We start from the raw sequence: 13118 nt of genomic DNA, 5'->3' as shown, positions 1-13118 counted from the left end.
TGGGATAAGCAAGTTCATGAGACGAACTAGGGTCATAAACAGACAAGCAAGGCAGGAGTAGGCAGACAGAATCAAAACCAAAAACAGTCCAGGGGTCTCATTTCTAAAGCTTGCATACGCACAAAATGGCAGTGTTGTATAAAGTACTGAAATCTCGGAGTCAAGTAAAAGTATAGGTACCTCTCCAAAATATGACTTTGCTAAAAGTCCAAGTCACTGACTGAAATGTTACTTGAGTTAAAGTCTTAAAGTATCTGAAATGTCTTGTACTTAAGTATGAAAATTACTGTAAAAATAGATGTACTCAAGTAATGTAATACAAAGTAAAAGTAAAAAGTAAAACAAAGCAAATGCAGTTTGAATGACATTTTTTAGATTTTGGTAAACTTTGAAAGTCAAATTCACTTGAAATAATATAAACAGCCAAGTGCAGGAGAAATTTAGATCAAGTTTAGACTGAAAATACAACCTTTTTGTAAGTTTTCAGTTTTCCTTTTTCAGGTAAGGTCAGTGCTATACACTTTAAAATTGTACACAACCAAGTGCAGGAGAAATGTAGACCAGGAGGTGTATACTAAGAACATAGTTAAGTGATAAACCAGGTCTAGTTAACCTACAGGAAGTGGTAAAGCTGCTAATAGATACACCTGCACCCAGGCCTGCTGACAGCTCTGCTAGGGCCCAGGACAACACAGTCTTTTTGCCCCCCCCCCCCCCCCCCCCCCCCCCTACACCTGCTGCCACCACACACACACACACACACACACACACACACACACACACACACACACACACACACACACACACACACAAAAGTAAACTTAACTGTATACTTCATGCCCTGGAAATCTCTATATTTTATACTGGATATTTTCAACCCATCTATTGAATTTAGTGCACTAGTTGATCTTTTCTTCATAAGAGAACAGCAAGCACTGCAGCCAAAATATGGCCTTTTTTGACCTGCTGTATATTAGCCAGTCCCTAACAATTTCCCCTTCCATTGCAGGAGGCAGAATATGTTAGATACTTTGGGAATTCTCTGCCCTCTGAATCTGCTGGCGGTTAATTTGCCATCTCTGAGAAAGGCTTCCTTTTTGCCATTAAACGCACAACATTCATTTAAACAGAATCAGTCAGTTTTGTTGGCCATAACCATGGGCGGATTTAGGAAATTTGGGGCCCTAGGCAAAGAAAGGGATGGGGCCGTCTGAATTGTGAAGACAAAACATAAAACAGACCCATTATACAGATACAGAAATTTTATTAGGCTAGACATACATTATTTTTCTACCTTTTGTCCCTCTATTCTTGTTGTTTTCCTCTCTATTCAATTCAATTTTATTTATATATTCATGAAACATGTCATCTCAAGGCACTTTACAATGTCAAGTTCAATCATATTATACAGATTGGGTCAGATTATACAGATTGGTCAAAAATGTTCCTATATAAGGAAACCAGTTGATTGCATCAAAGTCCCGACAAGCAGCATTCACTCCTGGGGAAGCGTAGAGCCACAGGGAGAGTCGTCTGCATTGTCCATGGCTTTGCTGCAATCCCTCATACTGAGCAAGCATGAAGCGACAGTGGAAAGAAAAACCACCCATTAGCAGGAAGGAAAAACCTCCAGCAGAACCAGGCTCAGTATGAACGGTCATCTGCCTCGACCGACTGGGGTTACAGAAGACAGAGCAGAGACACAACAAGAGAGACAAACAAGCACAGAAGCACACATTGATCCAGTAATCAGACAGCTGTTTGGCCACAGCTGGGTCATCTTCAGGAAGTCCACTGTGCTGACTGCTTACCAGTAGAGTGGGTGGTGGTGGACTCAATCTGGTGGAACAACATCATCATCAAAGCCTGGCTGGATAATTGTGGAAATTGTGAATGTCCATCCAGCCCTACCGACGCCGACGGGGACCACAGCCGAGACGCGGTGTCCCTAAAGGCTTAATGTCTGACACAGCGACACGCCCCTCTCGGCCTGTGATTGGCTAGCATGTTGCCTTCAGTCGTTGATTTGATTGGTTGAATTGTATGATTGACAAATCAAAGATAGAATAGAATAGAATGATGGCCACTCTGAGGTAAAAACCCCCCAAAACAAATCCGCTTTCAGTCCAGGGTGGGCACGGCTGGCTCAGCGGGCGAGCACGCCGATGCCTCGCTTTTTTTGTAACGGGTAACTAAACCAAACATTGAAAATGTATCGGAGTAAAAGTATGCAATTAAGTTTGGAAAAATAGTGAAGTAAAAGTAGAAGTTATCAAAAATGTTATACTCGAGAAAAGTATAAAGTACTCCAAAATATACTTAAGTACAGTAGTGAAGTATTTTTACTTCGTTACTCAACACTGCAAAATGGGTCCTAAAACGACACTTTACGTCCAAAAGTCGGGATCTATTAAAAAAATGTGCGGTCCTCAAGGCAGCTCTAACCCAGGCTAACGCTCTTTTTGGAGACGGGGGAAATTGGCGACGCAGATGGTGAAGTGGTGAATTGCAAAAGGACTGCATAAGGATTCCTCTCAGACGTTTAATTTCACTCCATATCAGACTTTAATCATAGATCATCTTGATCATAAGCATTCAAAACTGCAGTGTTAATTTTTGCGTTGGTGACACTTAAGTATACATATAGGACATTTCAAATAAACAACAACAAAAAAAAAATGCCCATAAGCCATAAATCTACCATCACATTCTTCTCTTCAATGATCACCAGGGTGATGTGTGCCACAGATTACAAGATGATTGTGACAAGGTGTGCGGTAATCACTTGAACTGCTGTAAACAGTCAAATGCAGCTTAAGCGAAAATTCAGACTGAAGAAACTCTATTGCCTACCTCCATCACTCAGGGACTCATCCGCCTCCGACACAAGCCAATCAGCTTTGAACTGCTCCTCCTCGAAGCCAATCAGCATCCTGGGTTCATCTTAAAAGAACTCCACATCCTCGTCTCGGCCTTCTCCTCAGCGAGCAAGCGGTGGCTGCGCCGTGTCCGGTTTGGACTCTGATGACTGGATTCAACCCACCTCCATCCCCTTCTCCACCATCGTAGCAAGCTCCGCCTGTCTTTCCTACAGTCCTCCTTCAACCTCGTCCCTATCAGAGTGTAATTCCTCCTGGACTCTGACTGCATTCCCAGTCACTCCTTAAAACGGTCCGGCAGAAGACCGCCATGCTGAGCCTGGTTCTGCCAGAGGTTTCTTCCCAAGGGGAGTTTTTCCTCTCCACAGTCGCTTCATGCTTGCTCATCATGGACAGTTCATGCAAACCTGTGTTTATCAAGTTGGACATCTAGCTCAAACAGATCATCATATGGACTGAAAAAACTTTATGTATCTCCACTCCACCACCAGTTTCAGACCTGGGGGGAAATATCCCTATTCTCATACGCCTGCTTATGCATATTGAAGTATAATTCAGCGTGAATTTTTCCTGCCGAGGTCTGAGCGACAAACTCTTAAAATATTGTATCAATAAAATTCTTCTAATTGCCTTTTCTTTCTGTGTGAGTTTTTCAGATTGAAATACACTCGTGCGTAATGCCGGGCAGTGCAGTGCCATGGGGTGGGTGCAGCACGGTGTGTTCCATGTTGTGGGAAAACACGGAGCACGGCCTCGTTTACTTTTTAACAGCTTATTTTAGCAATTTACTAACAAATTATTTTAATGTGGGCATTATAGTTGCTTTTACTTCAGATTTTCACATTTAATCAACTTTTCTCAATTTTTGTCACAGTTTCGTTGCCTTTTTTACATGGCTACCACGATCAGTTGACTCATTTTGCGTCGACCATTTATGGTTGAATCTGGCCGTGTAGAGGGCTGAACCTGGTACACAAACATTCAAGTACAGCTGTGATCTATAAAGGAAAATTGCATGTGCATGGTTTTATAAATCAGAATATTTTTTTGCTGTACTCCATTTTCTTTTTCTTGGCATAAGTTACTTTTAGTATGGATTCCACACAAAGTTTTAGAAATGAGACCCCATGCGGCCATCTGATTCATGAACGGAATCAGATGAATTGAACTGAATCTTTGAGCTGACCTCAATACACTTTTTAGGTTATTTCATAAAGCTGTTCAAAATAGAAAAAGCATCCGAAAAAAATAAACTTTTGCTTGAAGATTCTGTCCGATTTTTCAGGTACCAGGGACACATGGGTTCCTCAGTGATCGTTGGAGGAGTTGATGTGACTGGAGCTCACCTGTACAGCGTTTACCCACATGGCTCATATGATAAACTCCCTTTCCTCACCATGGGTATGTTTTTGTTTTTTAATTTTGGAAAAGAAAAGAGGAAATAAAATGTGCTGGTGAGATCACAAAGGTCCAAAAGGAAACATTATGCCTTTGTAAAACGACTCAAATAATGAAATTGTTCCAATTAATAGAACATTTTATTTTGTATAGTTTGATAAAAAATAGAAATTTATCAGTTTCAAGGAAAAAAGATGGAATGTTGAACCAAAAATAGGTGGTAATAACAATAATAATAACAATCAAAAGGGAAAAGTTAACCATACCAAAAAGCCTATCTGAAGTCTGCTTAATTAATAGCATTTTGATTAGAATTAAAAATCTATTTTTTTTTTTTTTTTTTACAAATGTTACCTTGCAACAAAGACTTGGTAGATCAACTGCCTCCTTCTCACTTTATCCTTTTACGCTGATTGTTACAAATATCATCCCCATGTCCTCCTTCACTATATGTCTATGCGTATTCTGTGGAGTCTTTCTGTTTTCCTCTTTTCCGGCAGCTCCATCTTCTTGTCAATGTACCCACTATATCATCCTAGAACATGTCTAAACCTTCTCAATCTTGAGTCTCTGACTTTATTTCCAAACTACCCAAACTTAACTCATCCTGTCCATCCTGGTCACCCCCTGTCAAAATCTCAGCATCTTCAACAATGCCAGCCTCCTTCTAGACAGCACAACTGTTTCCAACCCATATATTAAAGCAGTTCTCATTACAGTCTTATACACTTTTCTGTAATGAATAGGGATAACTGAACCCGATATTCAACCAGACACAGGGGAGTGCGTTTAGGAGGTTTAATAAGGAACAAATGAGGGTCAGGTAGAAACAAAACAGAGACAGTCTTCAGCTGAGTCCAAAGGGGAGACCGGCAGAATAAACTGCAAGGAGCAGCAGCAGACCGGGGGGAAATAATCCAGGGAAGAGACCAAGCTCATGAGACCGTCCAGACTGGGGACTCCAAGACACAGGTCCACACCAGGTCCGAGATACTGGCAACTCAAAAAAAAGCAAAAAGGGATCAAACAGGCTTTGTAACTCACAGGGAGGAAAAGGTCGGGTCAACAGGCAAACAGAACCCAAGGTCCAGCAGGCAGGTAAGGTCCAGCAGGCAGGTAAGGTCCAGAATCCAGTTGGGCAAAAAACAGAAGCAGACAAGGGTCAGGCATGAGGATTGAGACATTCTGGTAAAGAAATGACATGGGAAGCAAGCTTAAATAGACAGGTGAAACCAAGTGACTAATTGACTAGGACAGGTGGAGGTAATCATAGGAAGTGAAATGACTGACAGAGAGAACTGGCTGACAGGATAAGTGGAGGAGAAACCAAAACTCAGTCAATCCAGCACCTAATACCACAAAGACCAAACCTAAGATAGAAACACAAGCTAAGACAGATCTAAAACTATTACACTTTTCCTTTTTCTCTTGGAGCTTCCCTTTGGTCACTCGTCAGTCTGCCCACTCTGCCCTCTACACTCAAAGTCCCAACTGTAACCTCTAGACTCCTGCCCTTTTCTCTTCTCTTGCTGATTCCTAATATGCTTTCCTCCTCTTCTTCTGATCTGGTTGTCGGACAACAGTAGTCCAGTTTTCTTCAGCATCCTGTTGGCCAACAGCTCTTGATGAGTTCATTGTGTACCTGGGCCTCAATCCATCAAGTATGGAAGGTCTTTTGGTAATCCGCATATTTGCTTTGGCCTAAGCTTTATGTCACTGACACAGTCCTCACTCATTTATCTGAGAGGACACACAATGCACCCCTCTTTTGTGCAATGACTGCTTCATTGCACAAAAGACCTTACACAATAATAATGCTCTGTTAATCTTTCAATCTTTTGTACAGTCATTTGGAAATTTGATACACAGGCTTTAATTTATACTTGCCAATTCAGGCCATTAACAAGGTTGTTCGGTAATCAATTTAATTCAATTAAATTTTATTTATATAGCGCCAATTCATGAAACATGTCATCTCGAGGCACTTTACAAAGTCAAAATCAAACATATTATACAGATTGGTCAAAAATGTCCTATATAAGGGAACCAGTTGATTGCATCAAAGTCCCGACAAGCAGCATTCACTCCTGGAGAAGCGTAGAGCCACAGGGAGAGTCGTCTGCATTGTCCATGGCTTTGCAGCAATCCCTCATACTGAGCAAGCATGAAGCGACAGTGGAAAGAAAAACTCCCCATTAGCGGGAAGGAAAACCTCCAGCAGAACCGGGCTCAGTATGAACGGTCATCTGCCTCGACCGACTGGGGTTACAGAAGACAGAGCAGAGACACAACAAGAGAGACAAACAATCAAATAGGTTCAAGTGTTTTTTTATTATTCCTTTATTTAACCAGGAAAAGTCCCATTGAGATTAACAATCTCTTTTTCAAGGGAGTCCTGGCCAAGATAGCGGCAAAGGATTACATTACAATTTACATTACAGTTTACAATAACATCTATCTAAATTAGAATTTCATAAAACAGTTACAAACCATAGATCTCATTTCCAAACCTTTGAGCAATCGTTTAAAATGTCCAATCGGAATCAAATCCTTCAACTTCCAGTCTTTCTGAAGATTGTTCCATGCTGTGGGGGCAGAGTAGTGAAAAGCTGTCTTTCCAGCTTCAGTGCAGATGCCAGGTACAGACAGAAGCAGAGACTCTTGAGAACGTAGAGAATACAGTCCAGAACGTTCTCTGTACTCACAGAGGTATGAGGGGAGCAGATGCAGAATAGCCTTATAAATGATCATTTACCAGTGAGTGAGTCTACGAGTCTCTAATGCTGGCCAGCCCACACGTATATAAAGTTCACAGTGGTGTGTGCGAGGCTTACAATTTGTGATAAATCGTAGAGAGGCATGGTAAATTGAGTCTAACATTTTTAAAACTTGATCTGGGGCATTAATATAGATTAGGTCACCATAGTCCAGAATGGGTAAAAACGTTGCAGCTACCAGTCTCTTCTTCGACTTAAAAGAGAAACAAAGCCTATTCCTGAAGAAGAAGAAGCCAATTTTCAGTCTGAGTTTTTTAATCAATTGTTCAACATGAGGTTTAAAATTTAGATTTTCATCAATTAAAATTCCTAAATATTTAAAAGATTGAACCCTTTCTATTTCTGACCCATGCAAAGTGATAAGAGGATAGCTATTTTGATTAACCAGTGTTACATTTTAAAGACAGAATTACTGTAAGGCAGAAGGTGAAGATGCCACCATCTTTAACTGTAATGATCAAATACCATCTTATATCTAAAGTATAAAAACTAAATAGGATTTAAGCTTCACTTCAAGACGAGGCTTATTATTTTAAATGAATGGCATACTCTTCATGGGTTATAAAGTTGAATGCCAGAATGGTACTAATAAATGAACATGGGGTTAGTTTTGATCAATTTAATACAATATGTATTTAAACTTGGGATCACAACATATATTTATAGTTAATTACTTTGTTATTTTTGAAACTGAAAAACTTTATGAAAATGTCATGTTCTTGTGTTGTGTGCTGCTGATTATGTCTTTAGGCTCTGGAGCTGCTGCTGCTGTTTCAGTTTTTGAGGACAGATTCAAACCAAACATGGAGGTAAAGCTGACGATCTGTTAACTTCTCAAAACAGAGATGATCTAATTTTCCAACACATCATAAAGGTAACAGTGGGAGTAATAAATTGTTGCTGGTAAACTGGATCAGGAAGTATGTGTAGGTTGTTTGTTTTCTTGGTGGGTGGTGATGGGGTGGACAGTCAAATGAGCTGACCTGCCATTTACTGGTGCATCTAATCCTCAGTGATGCCAGCTGTGCCCTGCAAGCTACAGTGCCCTAGAAACGTACTTGTACCTAGTTAACTTTTTCAAAATATTGTCACGTTACAATAATACATTTTAAAGTATTCTAATGAGATTTTATGTGACAGAACAAGACAACCTAAACCAAAACTGTGAGGTGAAAGGAAAGGGACGTTGGTTTTTATTCTTTGCATCAAAATTTAAAAAATCACATTTGTATTTAGTCAATAGATTGCATAACAGCTGTTTGCTGAAATTAAACCTGCAGGTCTTCTGGGGTATGTCGCTACCAGCTTTGCACATATAGAAACTAAAATTCTTATTTTCAAAAGCGCACAAGCTTAGTCAATGTAGATTATGAGGTCCTCTGAATGTTCGTTTTCCAAGTCTTGCTAAATATTCTCAGTTGGATTTAGGTATGGACTTTGAATGGGCCATTTCAACACACGAATGCACACAAATCTATCAACTCTATCAGGATTACACTGTATTTAGCTCCCTCCATCTTCCCATCATACCTGACCACTTTCACTGTATCTGCAGTTTTAATGTGAGCAGGGTATGTTCAGGGTTGGGTACAAGCCTACTTTTAACCACACATGCTATTTTGTATTTAGGCCAGAAAGCTCAGTTTTGGTGTTACCAGTGCACCATCCACATTAAGTCTATATACATGAATTATGACAAAATACAAACAGGAATTTATTTCACTTTCTTGTGACGATGGCTTTCTGTTTACCACTATTCCATAAAGGCTAAATTTGTGGGGTACTTCACTAAACATTGTGCATCACAAAGACTCTCATAGCTGAGCTATGGATCCCTGCAGCTCCTCCAGAGTTACAATGGGCTTTTGACTGTTCCCCTGATTAACGCTCTCCTTGGCTGTTCTACTAGACAATGAGATCATTGATCAATTTAGCTGGAGAGCCACATCTTGGTAGGTTTTTAAGCTGTACGAAACACTTTCCATTTTCACTGCAAAGCTCTGGGAGATATTCAATAACTTCCTCCCTGGCCTGTCTGCTGGGTTTCTTGGTCTTCATGATCCTGTTTGTTCACCAGTGTTCTCCAGCAAACCTGAGGGCAGAAGCAGAACAGTTGCATTAACTCTCAGATTAAATTGCACACACGTGGAGTTTTGGATTTTATTTACAGGACTGTCAGAGTAATTTGTGTACAATTTTACGGTAATGAAACATTTTCTTCACAGTTTTGCACTCATTCATGTTGACCTGTCACATAATGATTAAATACATTATTTTTTGTGGTTTCTGTGAGATAAAATGTAAGACAGCTCAGGGGATGTGAATGCTTTTGTAAGGCACTTGATCAAGATTTTATTGTAAAAGTAAATGTTTCCAACTGATCAATAAATTAGAGCTTGAAAAAAAATGGCTGATGTTTTTTAGATGTGGAGGCAGCTTTACCAGTGAGGGATGTACTGTCGCTCTGCACTACCACACCAGTCAATTAGCATTAACACTAGTTCAAAGGTGTTTAAGGTGTCTTCTTTTAGGAATAGCAGCTAACTTAATAACACTATTCTTTTTCTGTTCTCTGCTTTTAAGCTGGAGGAAGCAAAGAAGCTTGTAAGGGATGCTATTGCTGCAGGAATTTTCTGTGACCTGGGCTCAGGCAGCAATGTAGACCTGTGTGTCATAACTGATGCTGGAGTGCAATTTTTGCGAGGTTATGACAAGCCCACAGCCAAAGGTCAAAGGTGAGTACACTCAGGGATGTCTGTGATGCAGTGAATCATGCACTGCATTTTTGAGCACTTCTAATTCATCATAACCAATCCTGGTTCTGTCAGGAATTGTGTCGTTGTGGTTGGACCAAAATGCAGACAAGAGCTAGGGAGCCGCATGTTAGGTGGATGAAAGTTTAGAGTTTAGAGTCCAAAATAACAGAACTTACAGGCAGGGTTGGTGATGATGATGACCACACATAACCAGAAATAAGACAACACACGGGTTTAGCATAACAGACGATCCGACAAGGGAGAGAAGAGACTGGCAGGAAAAACAGGGTGGAGAACAAAGGGAACAACAGGTGAGAATAATTAGCACAGGTGACGGAACTAAGTGATAGAGCTGATGGAGAGGGGGGCAATGAGGTGGCAGAGACCAGAGGAAAGCAGGACCTAATAAACAGAATATGACGAAATAATCTCACCAGCTAAACAAAAGATAAGCAGGAAAATAAGGATCTAACAAACAAAAATAGACAACTTACGTCATGAAATGCAGAAAACTAATGCCAGAAACCAAATGTACAGACAAACCATACTAAAAATGTGAAAAAGATAAACAGAAATGGAAGATCCTCAGAAACCTAAAAAGTTGCAAAAACCTGGAGATCGTGACATCTTGCTTGTTTTTTTTCACTGTTTTTATTAGGATTTTTCTTTATACATACAAAATAAGAACTTGTGGTAACAGTGGAATCAAACACATGGTGTATTTAAACCACATACTAAACAGATGGTAAAGCACAATAAAAAAAATCCCTTGAAAATAATCTCCTTCATTCCTATCCGGGTCACTGCCCTAGGCCTGATTAGAATTGCATGTCTTGCCAGCAGGGAACAGAATGATAACACCTGTCTTTTAGAGGCAATGCCAAAGTGAGCCAGGAGAGTACTAGGCGCTAGCACAACCCTGAGGATCCTGGACAGGGAATGACAGACCTTGCTCCAGAACTGACCATGGCCGAGAAAGGATGAGGACATATTAATCAATGTGGCCTAGTATTTTCACATTTGTTACAGTATGGAGTGATTTGTCGTTAGAAATTAGGCAGTTTGGCTTTGGAAAAGTGGGCTCTATGTACCGCACTTTAAAGTTAATAAGACATTGGCAAAGATGTGTTAATAAGTGTAAGTATAGAGCCCCATGTTTCATCTGAGATGATCATGTTCATATCTTCCTTCCATAATGTGCTGAGTCTAGATGAGGAGCTCTGTGCCAGGTTTGCTCTGGGGTGCTCCTCCGGTTATTTACTTTAGGGGAAGGCATTTCATTTTAAATAGTTTTGTAAATATCACACTATGGCTAAGAATCCACTTTTAATTAAGGTTTAGCAGGAAAATAATACAAAATACCAGCGCTGGGGTACTGCTCATATGAGATGCAGGAACAAAGACAAAAGACCCAGAAGTCTTTGTATCCTTGGTTTCTCCTTGGCCGAAAAAGGAGACCGGGCCTAGCTTGTTATCAGTATAATTTATGTGTAGCCCAAGCCAGCCTTAACTGGTTTGAACAGTGCTCAGCAGGTGTGGTGTACCCTAAATAAATGTGCATGCTGAAGAAAAGGAGAAACAGCTCCTAATAAGATAGTAAGACATGTATGAATATTCTAACAATTCCCCCCTGTCTGCCCTGGATTATCATTCTCCCTCTGCCCGGGCCATCACTTAATTAGCTGGTCATAGCTTGAACCTATTTTCTCCATTATTTAAGCCTGTAGTTTTTGTCCCTGAGTTCTTGGCTGCATCCAAAACATCTAACTATAGCTCCAATCTCCAGTTCATTGACCTTTCATGAGTGAAACTGAGGCAAAGAGCACAGCTGCTACAAATACATTATAGTTGCTGTATAATTACGGAGTCATCCAATCAGGGCACCAACTCAGTATGGTAAAAATACCAGAACACTAAATATCTAAGGTTACAAGCCCCATGATAAAAACAAAAATGGATAGGGCAAAGCCTCCCTCCACCTTTGGTTCTTTGAAGATGAATTAAACTACGCCTTGGGTGTTTAGCCAGCCAAATGAAAGATGAAAACAAAATCTAGTCTACCTCATAAAAAAACAAAAAAAAAAAAAACGCGTTGGGAATAAAAATAGGTAATGCCTGAAAAAGGTATACATTTTTGTCTTTCAACTCTAAAAGGCAAATTTGTGAAAACTAACATATTTGCTTTACTACTTAAAGGGAAAAGCTCCCTTTGTGTCTTTCAAGGGACATCATCACACACTCCCCAGTACCCACCCCACAGTTAATGAAAAAAAAAAAACTGTGGTTCACTGTTTTTATCCTTTGTATTATGAACTAGCACCTGTAATAATTTTGCTCTCAAAGCGCCATGAAACAGCTTGAACTCAGATAAATTAGAAAGCAATTTTTTTTATTCACAGATAAAAAACTGATTTGTGTCATAACTCTTTTGCCTTGTTCTTTATCGCTCTTTCGTCTAGAGAGGGACAGTACCGGTACAAGCCTGGCACCACAGCTGTCCTGACCAAAACGGAAACCCCACTCTCTCTGGATGTTGTTGATGAATGTGTTCAATTAATGGACACTGAATAATATGTTTGAAAAAAAAAAAAAAATTCTTTGGAGTACATTTGATGTAATCAATAAACTGAATAAGTACACGGGCTGACTAAACGTTTTACATTTTGTCACAATCATTTGTATTGAGCAATGAGATTATTTGATAAGCACTATCTGGACTTTAGTACAATCGCTGCAGTTATTTTTTCCAAAACAGGAGCAATCTTAGCATAGAATGTTGTCGGTTATTAAAATGTACTTAGTACAGTTTTGGGCATTTATCTCATACATCACACTGAAAACTGGAACTGGGAAGCTACAGTGTCCCAGACCTATTGTTAGGCTTTCTGCTGCTGATAATAGAAAATAAGATCTTCTTTGCTTCAAGCTCAGTCAGATGAATGGAAAATATCTCTGAACATCAGTTTTCAAGTCAAACGGTCTAAACTCAACTGGACTTTGACTAGATCAGGGGTCGGCAACCTGCGGCTCCGGAGCCGCATGCGGCTCTTTGATCGCTCTGATGCGGCTCAGGTGTTGAAAATAATTATGTTACGGAGCTGTGTACCTCATACAGGCAGTCGTCAATGCTGGCTGACCAACACTCCTCACCAGTTGGTGGTGGTAATGCACACTGAAAAGATTTTTGCTCACTGACAATAAACTCAAGAAGAACAAGAAGAACAAGAAGAAGAAGAAGACTTTTTTCGACCTTTTAACAAAACTTTAATTACAAAAGGCCAAACAATTAAACAGTTTAGTTAAAAACA

General features: G+C 40.0%; 1 protein-coding gene across 2 annotated transcripts in view; it reads left to right on the top strand.

Annotated features, from left to right (window-relative positions):
• Positions 1-12469, top strand: part of psmb10 (proteasome 20S subunit beta 10) — a 51952-nt gene extending 39483 nt beyond the window's left edge. For both annotated transcript variants that reach the window (XM_036133588.1, XM_012859440.3), the window contains exons 5-8: positions 4165-4280; positions 7805-7863; positions 9638-9789; positions 12270-12469. In XM_036133588.1, the coding sequence (XP_035989481.1) occupies positions 4165-4280; positions 7805-7863; positions 9638-9789; positions 12270-12381 (439 nt within the window). In that variant the 3' untranslated portion in view covers positions 12382-12469. The remainder of the gene's footprint in view (positions 1-4164; positions 4281-7804; positions 7864-9637; positions 9790-12269) is intronic.
• The last annotated feature ends 649 nt before the right edge of the window (positions 12470-13118 follow it).

This window comes from Fundulus heteroclitus, unplaced genomic scaffold (assembly GCF_011125445.2).
Source record: "Fundulus heteroclitus isolate FHET01 unplaced genomic scaffold, MU-UCD_Fhet_4.1 scaffold_64, whole genome shotgun sequence".
Lineage (NCBI taxonomy): Eukaryota > Metazoa > Chordata > Actinopteri > Cyprinodontiformes > Fundulidae > Fundulus > Fundulus heteroclitus.
This window is presented reverse-complemented; position numbering and strand designations above follow the sequence as displayed.